The sequence below is a fragment of the Vombatus ursinus genome, unplaced genomic scaffold, assembly GCF_900497805.2.
Source record: "Vombatus ursinus unplaced genomic scaffold, bare-nosed wombat genome assembly UNPS02014474.1, whole genome shotgun sequence".
NCBI classification, from domain to species: Eukaryota; Metazoa; Chordata; class Mammalia; order Diprotodontia; family Vombatidae; genus Vombatus; species Vombatus ursinus.
In genome coordinates, this window is record NW_020954252.1 from 8,033 (window position 1) to 26,048 (window position 18,016).

The window sequence follows — 18,016 nt, forward strand, 5'->3', positions numbered from 1 at the left end:
TTTGTTTTTCTTTCTTTTTCAGTTGAGGAGAGTGGGAGGGAGAGAAAGTGGATTTTTAAAAATTAATTGAGGCAAATTAAGTCAATTAAAAAAAAAAGAACCATAGACTCAATTAGTTAGGCTTGTATTGGGCCCCAGATGCCTATGTCACTCATGTGTTTCCTATTATTAACATCAATCTTGTGAGCATTTTTTAAAGGTCAGAAGAAATTGCAGCAGTGGTAACTGATATCTTTCCTCTTCCCAGGTACCTGGGCAGCACTGGAGAGGCAGATTGCCTAAGCAGTGGACGGAGTAGACTAATACCAAAAGAAGAGGTAGAATTAGAAAGAGACCACCAGAGAAAAGATTGAATGTGGCATTTGATCAGACTGTGCTTATAAGTAGTGAATGTACAACAGCTAATTAGTAACCCTGCCAAAATGGTTTTGTATCCCAACAAGGCTTGGGTATCAGTCTCCCAAATGACTGTTAATAGTAATGAGTGAGCTGCAGAATTCTGTACTAGTCATTCTGTAATGTGTGACATGATTCTCTTGTGCATATCATGGCTTTCTAAGCTAGCATTTCTATAGCGCTTTCAAGTTGTCAAAATACTTTACCAATATTGTCTCATTTGATCCTCACAACAACCCTGGGGGTAAGTGCTACCCCCATTTTACAGTTGAGGAAACTGAGACAGACAGAAGTTAAGTACCCAAGGTTGCATAGCTAGGAAGTTTCTGATGTTAAATTTGAACTCAGGTCTTTCTGACTCCAGGTCAAGCATTCTTGCCACTGAATCACTTAGCTACCTCTAATAGATCATCTGTCCTGTTCTAGGTCCTTGTTTGTACACTAAGTACCTTCTGTGACTTTCCTTTTTTGGGAAGAAGCCCTAGACAAGAGGAAAAAATAGAATTTTCTCTGGGGTAGTGAGGGTGGGGGTGATGAACCAGTGGATGTGAGAATGGGTAACCCAATCTCTTGAGGAGAGTTCAGGCTCTCCTAGAGCTGAACCTGGGCAAACCACGATGAAAGGTAAAAGTGATCAGCACCCCAAGGGTTGGGGAGGAAGGGATAGCCCTGGAACCTGAGCTGAACAGCTGCCTCTACCACAAAGGTGGTATTCTACTTCATCTTACTGGATTCAGGCCAGAGTTCTAGCCTGTCTACATTCTTTTTGATCCTGACTTTGTCAAAGGTTGGCTCTCCCTTCTAGCTTGGTGTCATGTGTACAGGATCATAGGGTTGAGGAGGTCATCTAATGCAAACTGCTCATTTACAAAGGAGGAAAAAGAGGCACAGAAAGGGGAAGGGGACTTGTCCCAAGTCACACAGCTAGGAAGTAGCAGAGCTTTCACATGGACTCAAATCCTCTGGTTTCAGCCTAATGTTTTACCATATTCTGATGGAGCCTACAAATAGAAGGTCCCAGTGTAACCACGTGCCAAGATCAAAGAGGCCCCAGGATCACAGAACAGGAGAGCTGAACATTACCTTAGAGGCCACCTAATCTAACTCCCTTGTTTTATAGAGGATGAAACTGAGGCCCAGAGATGGAAAGGGACCTAAGGAAACACAGCTAGGAATTATCATGGCATAGATTTGAACCCAGGCCCTTTGGCTCCAACTACAGCAGTCCTTCCACTATGCCCACTTCCAGGAACCAACAGTCTTGGTCCAAGAGGTCAGAGATTAAAAGTGGAAAGGGCCCTTATAAATGTTCTAATCTACTGCCACCCCCTCCCAGACATCTCTGATGATTTTCTTAACTTGACAGAATTAAAATAGTTTAGCCTCCCCAAAAGGGTAATGTCTCATCTCAATAGATTTAACATTTTAAACAAGACTCAACTATACTGATAATGTACATTACAATTTGAAATCTGTAAAGCTGATAGCTATGCTTACGTTATCGATTTTTTAAAAATGTATTTATTTCAACATTCACTTTTATAAGATTTTGAGTTCCAAATTTTTCTCTTTCTCTCCCTCCCCTCCCCCTTCCCCAAGACAGCAAGCAATATGATATTGATTTTTAACAATATTTACTTCAGAGTACTGTTGTTTTAGGGCAGCTAGGTGATACAGTGGATGAAGTGCCAGGCTTGGGGTCAAGAAGACTCATCTTCATGAGTTCAAATCTGGCCTTAGACACTTAACTAGTTGTGTGACCTTGGCAAGTCACTTTACCCTGTTTGCCTCAGTTTCCTTATTTGTAAAATGAGCAGGAGAAGGAAATGGCAAACCACTCCAATATCTTAGCTCTCATTTCCTTCTTTATCTGGGCTGAATCAGTATCTACCACTTTTCTAATGATGAGAGGATGAAGGATATTCCAGAAAGAGAATGTGCAGCCTACTGGGATCTAAAGCAAGGGCTTGTCCTAGCCACAGAACATCTGGGAAATTTGGATTCAGTCAAAGGACTGCACTTGAGGACCTAGAGGGTCACGTGTGGCCTCGAGGCTGCAGGTTCCCCACCCCCATTAGGCAGAACCTTTCTCAGTTGGTATCTGGTGTTTATGGTTCGGTGGAAGAAGGGGAGGGGGTCACAGTAAGCCAGCAAAGTCCCTGCAGAAGGAGGAGAGGATCCCAAATTGTGCCTCAGGCACAACTCCACAGGCCAATTTATTCATCCCTTCTTGAACCATTCAACTCAGGGGATATACTGAATGATTGTCTCTTTATTCTTTCCTCAATAAACTTTGGAAATACTCTCCACGCAATACACTGACTGGAGCTCTAGCTTCTCACAGACTCTTTCTAAAGCTCTCTTCATAAAAGTTGCTTGGTAACACCGCAGTTAAAATTGTTCCAAGAGGAAGAGTTGGTTTCTGCTTAGCTCCTTCCTATCTTCCTTCAGGTTCTTCATAGAGCCTCCTGGATCACAGGTAAACACACCTTCTCCATGAATCCAAAAGGAGAAGGATTTCACATTAAACCATTTTCACAATTGTCTTTTCTAAACTGTCCCTTCCATCGTTTTTCTCCCAACACTCGATCTTAAATATGCAGGACAGATATTGTGGTGGTTTGAGGTGCCCCCAGAGGTGACACTTACAGCTAGTTCATTGAAAAATGACTATCTAACCTATTAGACTGTGGTCTTGATTTAATTAGTTCGTGAATGAAAAGGGATTGCAATTTTATGAATGAAAAATAAATCATCCCCATAACCTTAGATCACTAGAGCGCTTGAGATTAATAAATTAAATGCAGAGCTGTGCCTTAAGTGGCAGTCTGAGGCTGCGTGAATAACCAAGAAATGTGTCAGACCCCAGTTCTCATTACCGGTTACAATATGTTTCTATTGACCCTGCTTAGGTGCACTCTATTCTCAGTTATAACTCAGATTTTAAGTTATGCTCCAGAAATCGAAATCCTGTTCTTGGAAACATCTTTTTATTCAAATTTTTATTATTTGTCCAATTAACAAGCACTTTTTTCTCTTGCTACTCCCAATGACCCCACTCCAAATGAGCAATAAAAAAAGAAAGTAAAAGAAAACCCTCAGAACAAATCTGCATAATCAAGCAAAATTAATTTTTATAATGGCCATTTCCAAAAATGTATGTTTCATTTTGCATTTTAAGGGACATTTTAAGGCAGAGACAGAGAGAAGAGAAAGAGATGGAGAGACAGAAAAAGATAGAGAGAGACAGAGAGTGCTCGCACACGCATTTTTATTAAGCATTTACTATATGCCAGGCATGATGCTAAGCCCCAGGATACAAATACAAGCAAGCAAGACAATTTGTACCTTTCAGGGGCTTATATTCTACGGGAACACACTGCTGAAAACCAAGGGGCTGGAGTAAGCGAACACTGCCCCTTGGGAAGCAAGAAGAAAATGTCTGGAGACATTGGAGGCGTGTGTCCTGAATGAAATGCAGCATGGCCCAGCCTCTCCTGAAATAGTGGTCTGGACAGGCAGTCATTAATCAGGAGAGTGAGGTCTTAGAGGTTTCTCTAGAGTGGCAAGGTGGCTATGGAGGAAGAGGGAGGAGAGAGAGAGACACAAAGAGAGAGACAGAGAGAGACAGACAGAGACAGAGACAGAGACAGACAGACAGAGAAACAGGGAGACAGAGAGACAGAGAGAGACAGACAGAGAGAGGGGTGTCAAGAAGGATAACGACTAATGACTAATTTTGGCAATTAAGAGATCATAATTGAATGTGACAGGTGGAAGTCACATTACAGAGAGTTTAGAAGAGAGTGAAAGGAGAGAAAGTGGAGTGTAGGTTGCTTTCTCAAGGACTTTAACAGAGAAAGGAGGTTGGGAGAGATATAGAAAAATAGGTAAGGGAGTCCCTGCATTTGTAGGCGTCAGGGAAGGAACCAGAAGACAGGGAAAGATTGAAGATGGGGGGTAAGGGTAGAGGTGGGAAATGACGGTGGGGACAATTTGCTGGAGAAGATGGGGAGGGTGGGAGATGGGAAGGACCACTTCTCCATCAGAGATAGGGGCCTCAAGGAGGAGATTGTCAGAGGGATGTGAGCTGAGAAGGGCAAGCTCAATGACATAGGAGGCAAGATGCTCAGCTGAGAGCTCAGGAGGGAAGAGGAGGAGAGGCGATGCCCTAGGACAGGGGTGGGGAACCTGTGGGCTCCAGGCCACATGTGGCCTTAGTCTAGGTCCTCGGGTTTGGCCTTTTGACTGAGTCCAAGTTTTACAAAACAAATCCTTTTATTAAGGAGATTTGTTCTGTGAAGTTTGGACTCAGCCAAAGGGCCACACTTGAGGACCTAGAGGGTCACGTGTGGCCTCGAGGCCGCAGGTTCCCCACCCCTGGGCTAGGAGGTTTGAGGGGAGAAGAGAAGGTGTGGAACAGACTCAAGACTCCCGTTTATGGTGAATGGCATAGAGAATCAATCTGGAACCAGGAGGATTGCCTTGCCACACTCTCTGGGGCCCAGCTGACACCTGATAAGAGACGTGGAGGGTAGTGGTCGGTGGGAGCAATCCAGGGCTGGCCTTGCTTCCCTGGTGACAGGAGGCCTCTTAGTGCCATGTCAGCTCTTTGTCTACAACTCTCCCTCAGTTGGAGCCCTGAGGCAGTGGCTTTGGACCCTGGATTGGCCTGTTCATCCTGCTAAGCTCCCAAGTCCCCTGCCTCCCGTGGAGCTGGGAACACTGGGGGATGCCCATTTCCCACTGGAGTCTGCTCTCCTTCCGTGCCTGCTGTCCCTGCGTGTCAGGGCCATGCTTCACAAATGGCTCCCTCCCTTTCTGCCCTGCAGGGACATAAGAGGTCATCTAATGAAAACTAGTCGTGGAGAGGGGCTTTGCCCAGAGTCACACAACTAATACTCTATCCAGTGGTGTCAAACTCCAATAGAAATGAATCCCTTCGGGGGCAGCTAGGTGGTACAGTGGATAAAGCACCAGCCCTGGATTCAGGAGGACCTGAGTTCAAATCCACACTCAGACACATAACACTTACTAGCTATGTGACCTTGGGCCAGTCATTTAACCCCATTGCCCAACCAAAAAGAAGAAAAAAAGAAATGGGTCCCTGGGGGCTGCATATTAACTTCAAAAAACACATATTAACATTATCTATGTTGTATTGAAATGTATTTATTTATTTATTTGGTTAAACACTTCCCAATTCGATTTTATCTGGTTCAGGACACCTGCAGGAGTCTTGCCAGGGCCCTACAAATGGAAGGTCCTGCCAGTGTCAAAGGGGAAACAGAATCATAGAACAAGAGGGCTGAACATTACCTTAGAGGCCATCTATCAGAATCCCCCTTGTGTCACAGAGGATGCAACTGAGGCCCATTGATGGAAAAGGGCTTCTTTAAGGACACACAGCTAGGAGGTGTCCTGGCATAGATTTGAACTGGGGCCCTTCGGCTCCAAATACAACAGTCCTTCCCTTATGTCCCCCTCCAGGGACCGATAGTCTTGGTCCAAGAGGTCACAGATTAAGAGTGGAAAGAGCCCTAAGGGATGATCTAATCTACAGCATCTGCTCTGATTTTTAAAAAAAAACTTTACAGAATTAAAATAGTTTAGCCTCCCCAAAAGGGTGAAGTATATTTCATTCCAATGGATTTAACACCATAAATAAGACTCAATTACACTGATCACATACATTACAATTTGAAATCTGTAAAGCTGAGGGCTGTGTTTATGCTATTGATTTTAAAAAATATTTACTTCAGAGTACTGTTGTTTTATGGCAACAGTGGGTAGAATGCCAGGCCTGGGTTCAGGAAGACTCTCATCTTCATGAGCTCAAATCTGGCCTCAGACACTTCACTAGTTATGTAACTCTGGCAAGTCACTTTACCCCGTTTGCCTCAGTTTCCTCATCTGTAAATGAGCAGAAGAAGGAAAAGGCAAACCACTCCAATATCTCTGCCAAGAAAACCCCAAATGGGGTCAGGAAGTCATCTCCAGACTTTTTTTAGGTGTCATTTATAATTGAGTTTCAGCTATAGAGCAGGGGAAAAATGTTAACAGAACCATTCCTCCAGAATTAAAACAAGAGAATGAAAAGTACGTTTTTTACTGTGTAGGCACCATTTTTTAGAGTCATTGTCCTGGGTCTGGGGCATCCCACTTGTTGTCACTCAGGGGGTTCATCCAAAGAAGAATGCGATGGCCATTTGGCTGGATATCTGGATTTGCTTCCCTATGAGCCCTTTCCCCACATTTGCCAGGTAGAATGGAGGTGCTTGACCATGACTCTGGGGCACAAACAAGACGGAGCAGAACCAAAGCAGATCAGAAGCAGTGAATCTTTGTCAAAAATCAGTGCCCAGGGGCAGCTAGGTGGCCCAGTGGATAGAGCACCGGCCCTGAAGTCAGGAGGACCTGAGTTCAAATCCGGCCTCAGACCAAACACTTGTCACCTACCAGCTGTGTGACCCTGGGCAAGTCACTTAACCCCAATTGCAAAAAAAAAAAAAAAAAAAAAAATCAGTGCCCACTCCTCCCCCACACCTGCTGAAAAAGAATCCCGGGCCTAAATTCCAGCACAATATGTGTGTATGCTGTTTCTCAAAATAAATGGCGGGAACCTCTGAGTGAGACCATGAATCTAGCACACAAAAGAATAATTTCATCATGTTACCGGTTTTTTTATGGGGGGGGCTCAGAAAGAGCACTGTGTTCTCACAGTGGTGCAAGAATGTCTCTAACTCAGTTATTTTGCACACTCACTGGAAAATGTCTATTTAAAAAGTGCCTTTTCAGAAATGATGAACGAATATATTGATAACGTGCTAAAAGGAAACGCATTTTTCGGGATAACGGAGCCCTCTCTCTCACTCCCCCCATTACACACTCAGACACACCCGTGCATGGCGGTGTAACCTCCCCTCACACTTGCTGAGGAGAAATTTATTTAGTGCCGAGAGGCCCGGGCCTCTTCCACATTGTGCTTAAACCCAAGCATAGGCCTAGTCTGAACGTTATTGCCCAAAGGCTCTCCCTTTTGCAGATGGGGAAACTGAGGTCTGTGGAGGGGAAGGCACCGCCAGTCAACTGACTTTTGCATTCAGACCCGGGAATCTCCCCCCTTCCCCCACATCATTGGCGCTTCAGGCAACCAAAAGGGCGCGGTCGGCGCCGTCCCCGCCACACACCGTCGGGGAGAGCGAGGGAGTCGGCAGCTTGTCCGCCAGCTCCGAGCTCGCTAGCCCCGACGGCCGGCCCCTGCCCTTTCCCATTGCCTCCACAGCCCGTGTGCCAGTCAGAGACCGGAGGAGGTGAGAGCCAGCTGTCGAGGAAAGCAGAAGCAGGCCGTAGATGTGATCGAGGCCCCAAATGGCTTCTTCCGAGCAAGAGGATAAATCGGTAAGGGACCCGCCCGCTGTCCAAGTAGGGGAGCCTGTGCTGATCTTCCATGGGTCCACGATGCGCAAGGCCCAGTGTATCCGGGTAGACGTAGAGGACAAGCAGGTCAAATACCTAGTACGTTATCAGAGCAGCGTCAGTTTAGTCAGTGAGGGTATTTTTGCCTACCCCTGTACACCTCCCCAGCTGCCCTCACCACTCCTGAGACCTGAACCCCTTCCAAGGGGCCAGAAAGCCTACCCTAGCAGCAGTAGCACCAGCGGCGGTCCCAGCACCAGCGGCGGTCCCAGCACCAGCGGCTACCCCAGCACCAGCGGCGGTCTCAGCACCAGCAGTAGCTGCCTCTTTCAGAGCACCAGTGGCGGCTTCCGCTTCTCTGGCACCAGTAGTGGCTTTCGATTCTGTGGCACCAGAAGCGGCTTCCCCAGCATTAGCTTCCCTAACATAAGCGATGATGAAAACAAAGACGACGACGATGATGAAGACGACGAGGACTACAGTCCCAACATCCGGGAGAGCGCGCGCAGCAGTGGCGGCCCTATTCCTACCCACCTTAGCATCAGCAGCAGCTTCCCCAGCACGAGAGACGACAGCCCCAGCATCATCAGAGGCTTCCCCAGTACCGGCATCTTCCGAAGTATCAGCCTCGGTTACCCCGGCAATGGCCCCAGCATCAGTAGCCCCAGCATCAGCGGCAGTTTCCAGAGCCTTAGCAGCGCCTCCCCCAATACCAGCTGCTTCCCCAGCTTCCAGAGCACCACACTCTCCAGCGGCGATGGCCCCGGCACCAGGGGCCCCAGCACCAGCGGCAGCTTCCAGAACATCAGAGGCAGCGTATTCACCAGCAGCGGCTTCCAGAGCTTCAGAGGTAGCGCACTCACCAGTGGTGATGGCCCCAGCACCAGCAGAGGTTTCCCCAGCACCAGCGGTGGCTTCCAGAGCAGCAGCGGCGATGTCCCCAACACCAGGGGCCCCAGAACCAGTAGCAGCTTCCCCGGCACCAGCGATGATGGGTCCAGCACCAGCAGCGGCTTCCCCAGCACCAGTGGCGACGGCCCCAGCCCCAGGGACCCCAGCACCAGCAGAGGCTTCCCTAGTACCAGCAGCGGCTGAGCACCAGCGGCGATGGCTCCAGTCCCAGAGGCCCCGGTACCAGCAGCGGCTTCCAGAGTACCAGCAGCGGCTTCCAGAGCACCTCCAGGAGCACATTCGCCAGCGGTGACGACCCCGGCACCAGGGTCCCCAGCACTATCATTGGCTTCCTCAGTACCAGCAGCAGCTTCCCAGGTGTCAGCGGCGATGGCCCCAGTACCAGCACCGGCTTCCCCAGAACCAGTGGTGATGGCCCCAGTACCACTGGCAGCTTCCAGAGCTCCAGAGGCAGCTTCTCCAGCACCAGTGGCAGTGCCCCTACTAGCTACAGTTTCTATATCACCAGAGCTCCCAGCATTATCAGCCGCACCAGCTTCCCCAGCACCAGCCAGGTTAGCACCACACCTTTGGGGGCTTCCAGTGGAAGGAGCAGCAGCAGCAGTGTGCACATTTTCCAGGGAAGGGAGGGAGCCAGCACCAGTAGTCTGGGCTCACAACCCCCTGCCCTCAATGTAGCCTCCCAAAGGCTGTTCTGCCCCATACTCAGTGGCTGGAATTATGAATGGATCCCCGAGAATTGGGTGCTCCGCTACTCTACTGCCCATTTGAAGCAGGAGAGTAATGCCAGACTTCAGATGGCTGCCAAAAGGGAGCAGCAGGATGACCACCAGGTCACCTCCTCCAGAGGCAGCAATCAGAGTGAAAATAGCACCTCTGGGGGTGGAATGATGCAGCCCCCCCCCCAAGAGAAGTAGGCTGAGTGTTGTTCAAGGGAAGGGTACCTACCATGTAGAGGCAGGGGCTCTGCTGTGGGCCCACAAAAAGAATCCCTGGGCAGGAAGGAAGTCCAGGTCCACCTGCCCACGGCCCTAAGGCCCCTGCTCATGCAAGATTGGGAGCTGGTGACCCTCAGGAGAAAGCTCTTCACCCTGCCCGCCAAGAAGACCGTCACCGTCATCCTGACAGAGTATGTCACCTTCCAGCCAAACTGCCAAACCCAAGACAAAAGGTATGCCGTCAGTGCATTGGTAGCCATGATCAAAGAGTACTTTGACCTGGTGTTGGGCACCCAGCTGCTCTACAAGTTCGAGAAACAACAACATGCTGAGGTTCTGGCCTGTTACCCCACTTGCCAGATGTCCCAGATCTATGGAGGTGCTCACTTGCTGCGCCTCTTCCAGCATCTGGGCCCCATGTTCACCTGGTCTAGTCTGAGTGAAGACAGCCTTGATGTGCTAATGAGCCATTTGCAAGATTTCCTGGAGTATCTGGCCAGGGATACTTCTCGGCTATTTACAGCAGCCACTGATTACCAGCTGGCCCCTGCTGAGTACCAGCCAAAAGCTGAGTAAGGGCTTGGTGGTCTTGGCTCCTGCCAAATTAGCATTTCTTGGAGCCAATCTATTGAGTACATCAGTCCACATCTTGCCAAAATGATCTGTTCCTGTATTGTGCTTGCATTGTTTCAGGGTTGATGTTTTTCCTTTAAATTTTCCGTTAACTATTTCCATGGAGGAAGCCTCTTCTCCCCTTACAAAACAGTAACCAGTGTTTGCAGTAATGGACATAGAGACTGGGCTGCCGAGTAGGAGCTTTCCCTGCCTGCCAAGATGACCACAAGGCAAGAGGTGTACTTTGCATTCTGGTGGTTCCACACTTCAGCACTTAAGAACTGTGTTAATGCTCAGACCAAAGATCTTGATTGATGATTGTTAGTGCCAGATGTCACCACTTTAACAGAGTTAATCTGGTACATGGGGCTGGTTACCTGCCCTTTCTTGCAATGTCACCATGCTTCTCTCACACATGCTTTGTCTCTATGCTCCAATTAGTAAACTGTTCTGATGTTTGCTATGTTGATTCCAATACACATTTAGATAGGAAAAAAAAGTTACTTTCTGTATTGACAAATGTCTAGGAAAGTTCCTCTTTCAGAGGTCTGTTACAAGTATTGAAAATATATGAATTTTGCTGCAAAAATTAAAAAGTGTGTGTTTATAGTTCTAAGAATTGCAGTAGACCCCAGGGGCTCACCCAGCTTGTAATCTATTAATACTGAGCTTTGCCTCTGGGCTGGTGTTGATCCACTCTAACCCCATAAAACCCAGGCCTCTCAGAAGGAGGATGGGTTAAAAAAATGGGGTTGGGTTAGCGCGCATCCCCATTCTTTCAAGGTCTCTATGGTGGCCCAAGGGTCCAAAAAAAGCTTCTGGGTCAAGGTGACAGGACAAGTTTCTTCTGATGCCAACTAGAAATAGAGGAAAGTACGATTCTGGGAAGAGAGGGGGTTGGGGGTGGAGCAGATCTTCTGGGAAGAGAGGGGGTTGGGGGTGGAGTGCATTTCAGGGGGTCTCTGTTCTGGCCACTCAGACCGAGTGGCCCTGAGGCTTCTACCTCAGGGTCAGAGGCCCCAGCAGGGAAGCTGATATCAGAACCACAAGTAGCAGCCTCCTGTTCCCACCCCCAGTGGAAGGTGGTTCCCTTCAACAGTAAGTGTCCTGGTGACCCCATGAGCTAGAAGGAACAGGGAGGAATTGATCATAGCTTGACCAGAGAGCTCAGGAATCCTTGCAATTTTTTTCACTGCCAGTGGTCAGCTTCAGTCCCGGGTCCCCCTCCCATGTGTACCCCCTCACACTTTACAACTGTTCTGGGTCCAAGAGGAAGGGGATAAGATTGGGCTTCTGCAGGAAAAAATACATAGGATTAGGTACCTTAGAGGCCATCTATCTTCAGCCCAACAAACAGGAACTCTGAGGCAGAGGGAGCTACACTCACTGTTCTTTCCCAGAGGCCTGAATTTGAGGCTTCACTATCTGGCCTCCCTACACAGAAATCATCTGCCCTGGTGGCAAGCACTTTCTCACTGCACATTCCTTATGAATGAAACCATGCCATTAGGTCAGTATAAAATCCAGCAACTCCTCTTGGGTGGAGAAGGGGGTGGGAGAGATTTTGTTTCAACTGAGAATTCCTAGAGACACAGAGGCTGTCCAGCTAAGCAACCTTGGGCAAGTGCCCTCCCACCTCAGGGCCTCAGTTTTCCCAGGTGTGAGTTGGGCTTGGCACCCTTCTTTGGCATGTGAAGTTTCTCTCCCTCCTTCTCTGATGTTCTGAGGGTCTGAGGGTGAATCTTCAGTGAAGGACCATTCAGGCACCATAGAGGAGAGAAAGGTTTGGAAAGAGAGGCATCTCTTGTCACCCAGAACTGAACCCAGTTCTGAACTGAGGTCAGAGTGCAATGGTAACATCACCTCCCTCAGCACCCCAGAAGTGGTGCCCTCCTCAAGTAGCCCAAGACCCCATTAGTGCATTACTCTGCACACTTACATTAAGCATTCAGCCAATGGAAACTCCGAGACCTTTTCCAGAGTACCTGTCTCTTCTCCAGGTTTCTTCTCTGTTACTATCTTGTACTTGTGAATTGGACTTTTTGTACCCAGGAGCACAACATTCTATGTCTCTTTTTTTACATTTCACCTTTTTGGGGTCAGCCCAATGCTCTCATCTTTTGGCATCCATTTGGAGCTTGACTCTGCTGTCTAGAGTATTAGCTCTCTTTCCCAGCTTGGTGTCATTTGCTAACCTGATGACCTTGCCATCTAAACCTTGATCTAAATCACTGATAAAAAAAAAACAAAACAAAAAACAAAAAACACAGACAGAACAGATCCCTGGGGCACCCTTCTACTGAAGACTTCCTGCTATGCTGACATTAAGCCATTCACAGCAAACCTACTCTTTGAGCCTGGCCATTCAGACCCAGAGTCAGGGAGTCCTGAGTTCAAATGTGGCCTCAGATACATTCTCAGCTGTGTGACATAGCTGGACAAAGCATTTCTCTGCCTGCATCAGTTTCTTCCTCTGTAAAATGGGCGTCACAGCAGCATCGACCTCCCAGGGCTGTTGTGAGGATCAAATGATTGAAAAGCACCTGGCACACTGCAAGTGCTATACAACGTTTGTGATTATTGTTATTATTCTTGGTGTCCATCTGACCACACAACCATCTCCTCCCTTTCTCAGGCACAGGCAGGGGCATTTGAGGCTGCTTGCTCCAGGGCCAAGCTTGGCCAGCATAATTAAATGCATGGCCTCTCTCTCTGCAGTTCAGCAGTTAGCAGCAATTGTTACGACCCCCTGCCCCGTTCCCTCCCCTGCCTGGGCTCCCAGGCCGCCTTTTTTTTTTTTTTTTTTCCCTTGGGGGGGGGGGGGGGGGGGGGGGGGGGGAGGAAGGGAGGCCTCTTGTTCACCGTGGGTGCCGTTAGTCTCTGGACCTGTAGGGGGCGATGGAGGGGAAGGGGTGCGGAGGAGGACTCCCCCCTGCCCGTGAGTGCTGAGGCGGAAGCGGCCCCCGCGGAGGAGCCCCGGGTGGTGAGGCGGCCGGCCACGTGCCTCCCCTCCCCCCTATTTCCTGCAAGCCCCGCCCTACCACACGGCAGGAAGTCTCCTCAGGTGCCCGAGACCGTCCTGCTCATCTTCGTCGTCGTCGTCGTCGTCGTCGTCGAGGCCGGTGGGTGAGTGGACAGGAGGGGGTCCTTGGGGGTACGCGCTCGTGGAGGGGGGGCGCGGGGGCCCGAGCCTTCTCCCCTGATTCCTTCCTTCCTTCAGCGGAAGCCTGCGTCCGTCCATCCCTCCGTCCGTCCGTCCGTCCTCTCTCGCTGCCCCGCCCGTCCACCTTAGCCCCGGCTGGCGGTGAGTGCCCCTGTGTCCGGCTCCCCCATCCCCCCCACCCCCAGGGCAGCCATCCAGGGAAGGCCCAAAGGCCTCGCCCTCCCACCTGGCCGAGCCGACCCGGGTGGGAGGCCTGGTCGGCAGCCGGGGGTAGGGTGGCCATTCTCCCCAGAGCCCCGCCCTCCCTCCTCCCCCAAGACTGACCTTGACCACGACCTTGATGAGTATCCACAGCCCTGAACTCCCAAGAGGTAACTTCTCTCCTAGATTGACCTCGGCCATTCTCCCCAGGCCTGACCCCCTCCCTTCTCCTCCCCCCCTTCCCCCAAGACTGACCTTGACTATGGTCTTGATGATTATCCACAGCCCTGAACTCCCAGGAGGTAACTTCTCTCCTAGATTGACTCGACGATTGTCCCCATGTCTGACAAGGAAGAGTGCTTGCTCCTTCTTCTCCTCATCATCCTCCTCCTGCTGCCAGATGATGACCTTGACCAAGACCTTAACCATTATCCACAGCCCACATTTCTCAAGAGGTAACTCCTCCTGAAACCTGCCTTGGCCATTCTCCTCATGCCTGACTCCCAGAGAGTCTCCCCAAGTGTAATTGGATGTATTCTGGTTTCATGTTAAGTGAAATATGTTATTATCTACTGTTATTATTTTTCTACAGTATGGGTCAGAAAGTTTGTTAGTAAGCCAAGGTACCTCAGTTATCTAATTTGTAATGTGGTAAAGAAAAGTGCCTAACCTTAATTTGATAATTCATTGTGTTGGAAATACTGTTAGAAATGTAAACTCTTGTTTCGTTTCTCTGGGCTATGCATTTTATTGTTAAAAGACTGATGTAAATGTGTTGAAAAATCAGTAGCAGACAAGGTTCCAGTGCAGTGTTTTGACTTCAGTTAAGAACCAGAAATTGCAAAGGAAAAGATTTTTTGAAATCAGTCCTTAACTAGCTAAAGAGTCTAAAGAGTAAGGTCAGATAAGCATCCTGTCCACCCACCTTGCAAGATAATCTGTATGAAGCCCATAGTAAATCTAACACGATGTAAATGTTGGTTATGGTAAATATCCATATATGTATGTTATTGTGATCTGTGATTATTATAAAATATCTTAAAAACTTCCATATGGTGTTCAAACTGAGAATTATTTCATTACCTCCCTCTGTGAAAGCTCTCAAAGACTTCTCTGCTTGGGAACACTGGCCACACCTAGCCATCAAAACCCCTTGAGAAAAGAAATCACTCACCTGGATTGTTAGAGTAAGAAATTCTAAAAGCAGTAGCTTAGAACACTTTGCCCATCACACTTTAAGCTAACCTCATGATAACAGGTGTGAATTCAAACTGTGTGTCATACTTTCTGTCTTTCTACATATATATCGATATTGGCTGAACACTTGGCCAGCTTCTTACCTGGTAAGTCTCAAAGAAAGGTAAAGGAGGCAGGGCATTGAGAATTGATCCAGCTCTTTAAGGAAGTAGAGGAAAAGATTATATGGAGCTGGGAATTGTCACCACATGTCTTTTAAAAGATTGAAATAAATGAATTTATGGATAATAATCTCTTTTCTTTTGAAGTGCTGGGGCAGCTAGGTGGTGCAGTGGATAGAGCACCGGCCCTGAACTCAGGAGGATCTGAGTTCCAATCCGGCCTCAGATCAAACACTTGACACTTACTAGCTATGTGACCCAGGGCAAGTCACTTAAGCCCAATTGCCTAAAAAAAATAAAATAAAATAAAATATAATAACATAAAAATGAAGTGCTAAGAGTACTGGGCCCAGGAAATTAAAATGTTACCATTAGCGATTGTAAGTCTGGGTTTGATTTGATTTCAGATCTGTTAGCTGAGTGACTCCAAAGCCAAGTAACCCTATGTCTGTTCACCTTAGTTTATTGTTCTGTAAAGAGATAATAATAACACCTACCTCCCAGGGTTGTTGGAGAATCACGTGATTGTAAAGGGCTTAACACAGTATTGAACAAGTGCTGTATGAATGTTCACTGTTTTTATTATTTCTTTAATTAGATGTAATTGCTTCACACTTGATAACTTTATGTGGGTTTATAGATGTGATCAGCATGCAATGTGAATGGTGATGATGTGAACGATTTTCTGTGTAAGATAATTTGGAAATGCATTCAACTGAATTGAGGCCGCCTCAGATGGTAATGATTTTGTCTGATAATGGGTTTGGTTTCAAGTTTTAAATACACAATATTGTTTATGGTATTGTTATGTTTCTAAATTTTCTTCTGTTGGTAAATTTGAGAACTTTGGTAAAATTTGTATCAGCTATGTTGTTAGATTAAGAATTTTACTGTTAAAAGAAGGTTCAGAAAGGGTTAGAAGGCTGGTAGGTCATTTTCTTAGCCCTGCTGACCATGACCATGTGCTGTAATATCCTAACGTCTTGTCATTTAAGAACTTAGAAACTTCCACTTTTACCTAGAGTTAAAGAGGAAGTTTCACCTAAAATTATCTGGCTATCTCTTATGAAAATTATGAGATTGTTAGCTAAGTTATTTGGAGTTAATTGTCATAATGTTAAAACCTCTCAAGTATTTACATAGGTTTTTTAATAAGGAAAATTGATAAATGTTTCATGTGTGGAAAAAGGTACAAAGGAAAGACCTTGTAAAATCTCTTTTCTAAACCAACAAGGATTCTCAGAACCACCTAGCCATAAATACTTATCAATCTTGCCCATGAGTTCTCTGTGTTGTGAAATTCCTACTGAGTAAATGGGATATAAATACTCCTCCCAAAAAAGTAGGAGTGTAGTTTTCAAGCCTGCTTAGGATGTAGAGTGAGTTCCATCTAAGGTTGTGTGTGTGTGTGTCTACGTCTGTGTCTCTGTCTGTTTTAATCTGGAGGTTTACAGCAATTGTCCAGTGCTGTTTTTCTAGGGATTTAAGTGAATTGGAGCATGTTCACTATCCCTGTGGGATTCCAGAATGTAATTATTTTCTTGATTTCTGCTGGTATGTTTTATACCAGGTTGGCTTTATACTCTGGGAGAAGGCAAAAGAAGAAAAACTTATTGAGTCCATTTTTAAAGACCTGGTGAACTTTGTTATTGTGATAAGGCTATTTTAATTGGGTAAATTTTTGGCATTGTTTCACTTAGAAAAACTGAATCTCCTCCCCATTGCAAACACTTTTTGAATAGAGAGAGGTGGGACTTAGGAATTTATTGTAGTTAGGAATTTATTTTGTTTTTATGATACATATGGGATTTATTTATGATACTTGAAGACATTTTGCTCCCATCTAGTTTTGATCAATTCCAATTTTAAAGATTTATTTTTACTTTAAGGTTGAATAAGAGAGAGAGAGAGCTGTCAGTTTAGAGGTTTCCAACTAATTTACTTGAGGATTAGCTTTTTAGCATCAGGATAAATTAATTTCAAGCTGTTTTTAAGAAAAAGAAGTACTTTTAGGAAGAAATATTTAACTAAAAAATCTTTTGTTTATATGTTTAAGTAAAGATATTTTGTGTGACTTTTAGAAGGGCTGATAAATTTCATTCATAAGTTAATTTCTTACAAGAATTGGTTGGTATTGATAATGGTAGCGTCCAGACCTACTGTGATTAGTGAGACCTTATTGTTTGAGGAGAAAGCTTTTTTGGGACCCTGAATATTCTTTTTGGAGCTTCATTCTTAGGTCTGTTGTGTCCTTGGACTGATCTTATTTAAGAAAAACCATTGGCAGTCAGCAGCTCAATGGAAGTGACATCTGAGATCTAAGGCTAGTGAATATCTGTCCCTGGGAATGAGGTAAGGAGGTTACCTGGGGAAACCTAAGGTTGGACTCTTAATTCCTTTTCCCATACAAGAAATCTCTCCACCTGGTTTCTTATGTTAGGCTACTGATGGTGGTGTGGGCCTTGAGGAACAGTTTTGATGCTGTTATAACCATGGCCCTGCTTCTCACAAATTTCATAGTAAATTTCTACATTCAGGGGAGGCAAACAGTGGAAGTTGTTATTGCAATACTGGATCTGTTAGTTATTAGACAAAAACCAAGGCATCTGAATTATTATATTAAGCTACAGGTGGGAAAGATTTTGCTATTTGGATCTGAATTTGTAGTCATTCCATGGCCTAAGCAAGCGTTAAATGAGTGCTTGAGCTTGTCATATGTATAAAATTCAATTCCTGAAGTTATCTCATTCTTTCAGAATGATATGAGTATAATTAGACAAAGGTAGAGAAGCTTTTGTGAAACAAAGATATGAACCCATTAAATTGTGAGGTTAAAGTCAGGAACCTCTTTTGTTTATGGTTTGAGGAACAGAATTTCAGTATAGTCAGTTATGTTAGTGGAGAGTAGGAGCTATCTTAATGGGAAATATGATTTTACTTAGGATTGTCATTTTAGATGTGTAGATAAGAACTTCTGTGTCGAGCATGCCCTGAAATGCATACAAACTATTTAA

General features: G+C 46.4%; 2 protein-coding genes across 2 annotated transcripts; one reads left to right on the forward strand and one right to left on the reverse strand.

Moving 5' to 3' along the window:
• Window positions 1–7,530: 7,530 nt before the first annotated feature.
• LOC114042485 lies at window positions 7,531–8,836 on the reverse strand. Its single transcript, XM_027861169.1, has 3 exons — window positions 8,350–8,836; window positions 8,038–8,236; window positions 7,531–7,911 (listed from the first exon to the last, which is right to left on the reverse strand). The coding sequence occupies exons 1-3, from the start codon at window positions 8,424–8,426 to the stop codon at window positions 7,531–7,533; spliced, it is 657 nt and encodes a 218-aa protein (XP_027716970.1). The 5' UTR covers window positions 8,427–8,836.
• A 688-nt stretch (window positions 8,837–9,524) lies between these two features.
• On the forward strand, window positions 9,525–10,623 carry LOC114042486 (mortality factor 4-like protein 1). Its single transcript, XM_027861170.1, has 2 exons — window positions 9,525–9,640; window positions 9,683–10,623. Exons 1-2 carry the CDS (start codon window positions 9,525–9,527, stop codon window positions 10,239–10,241), a joined length of 675 nt encoding a protein of 224 aa, XP_027716971.1. The 3' UTR covers window positions 10,242–10,623.
• The last annotated feature ends 7,393 nt before the right edge of the window (window positions 10,624–18,016 follow it).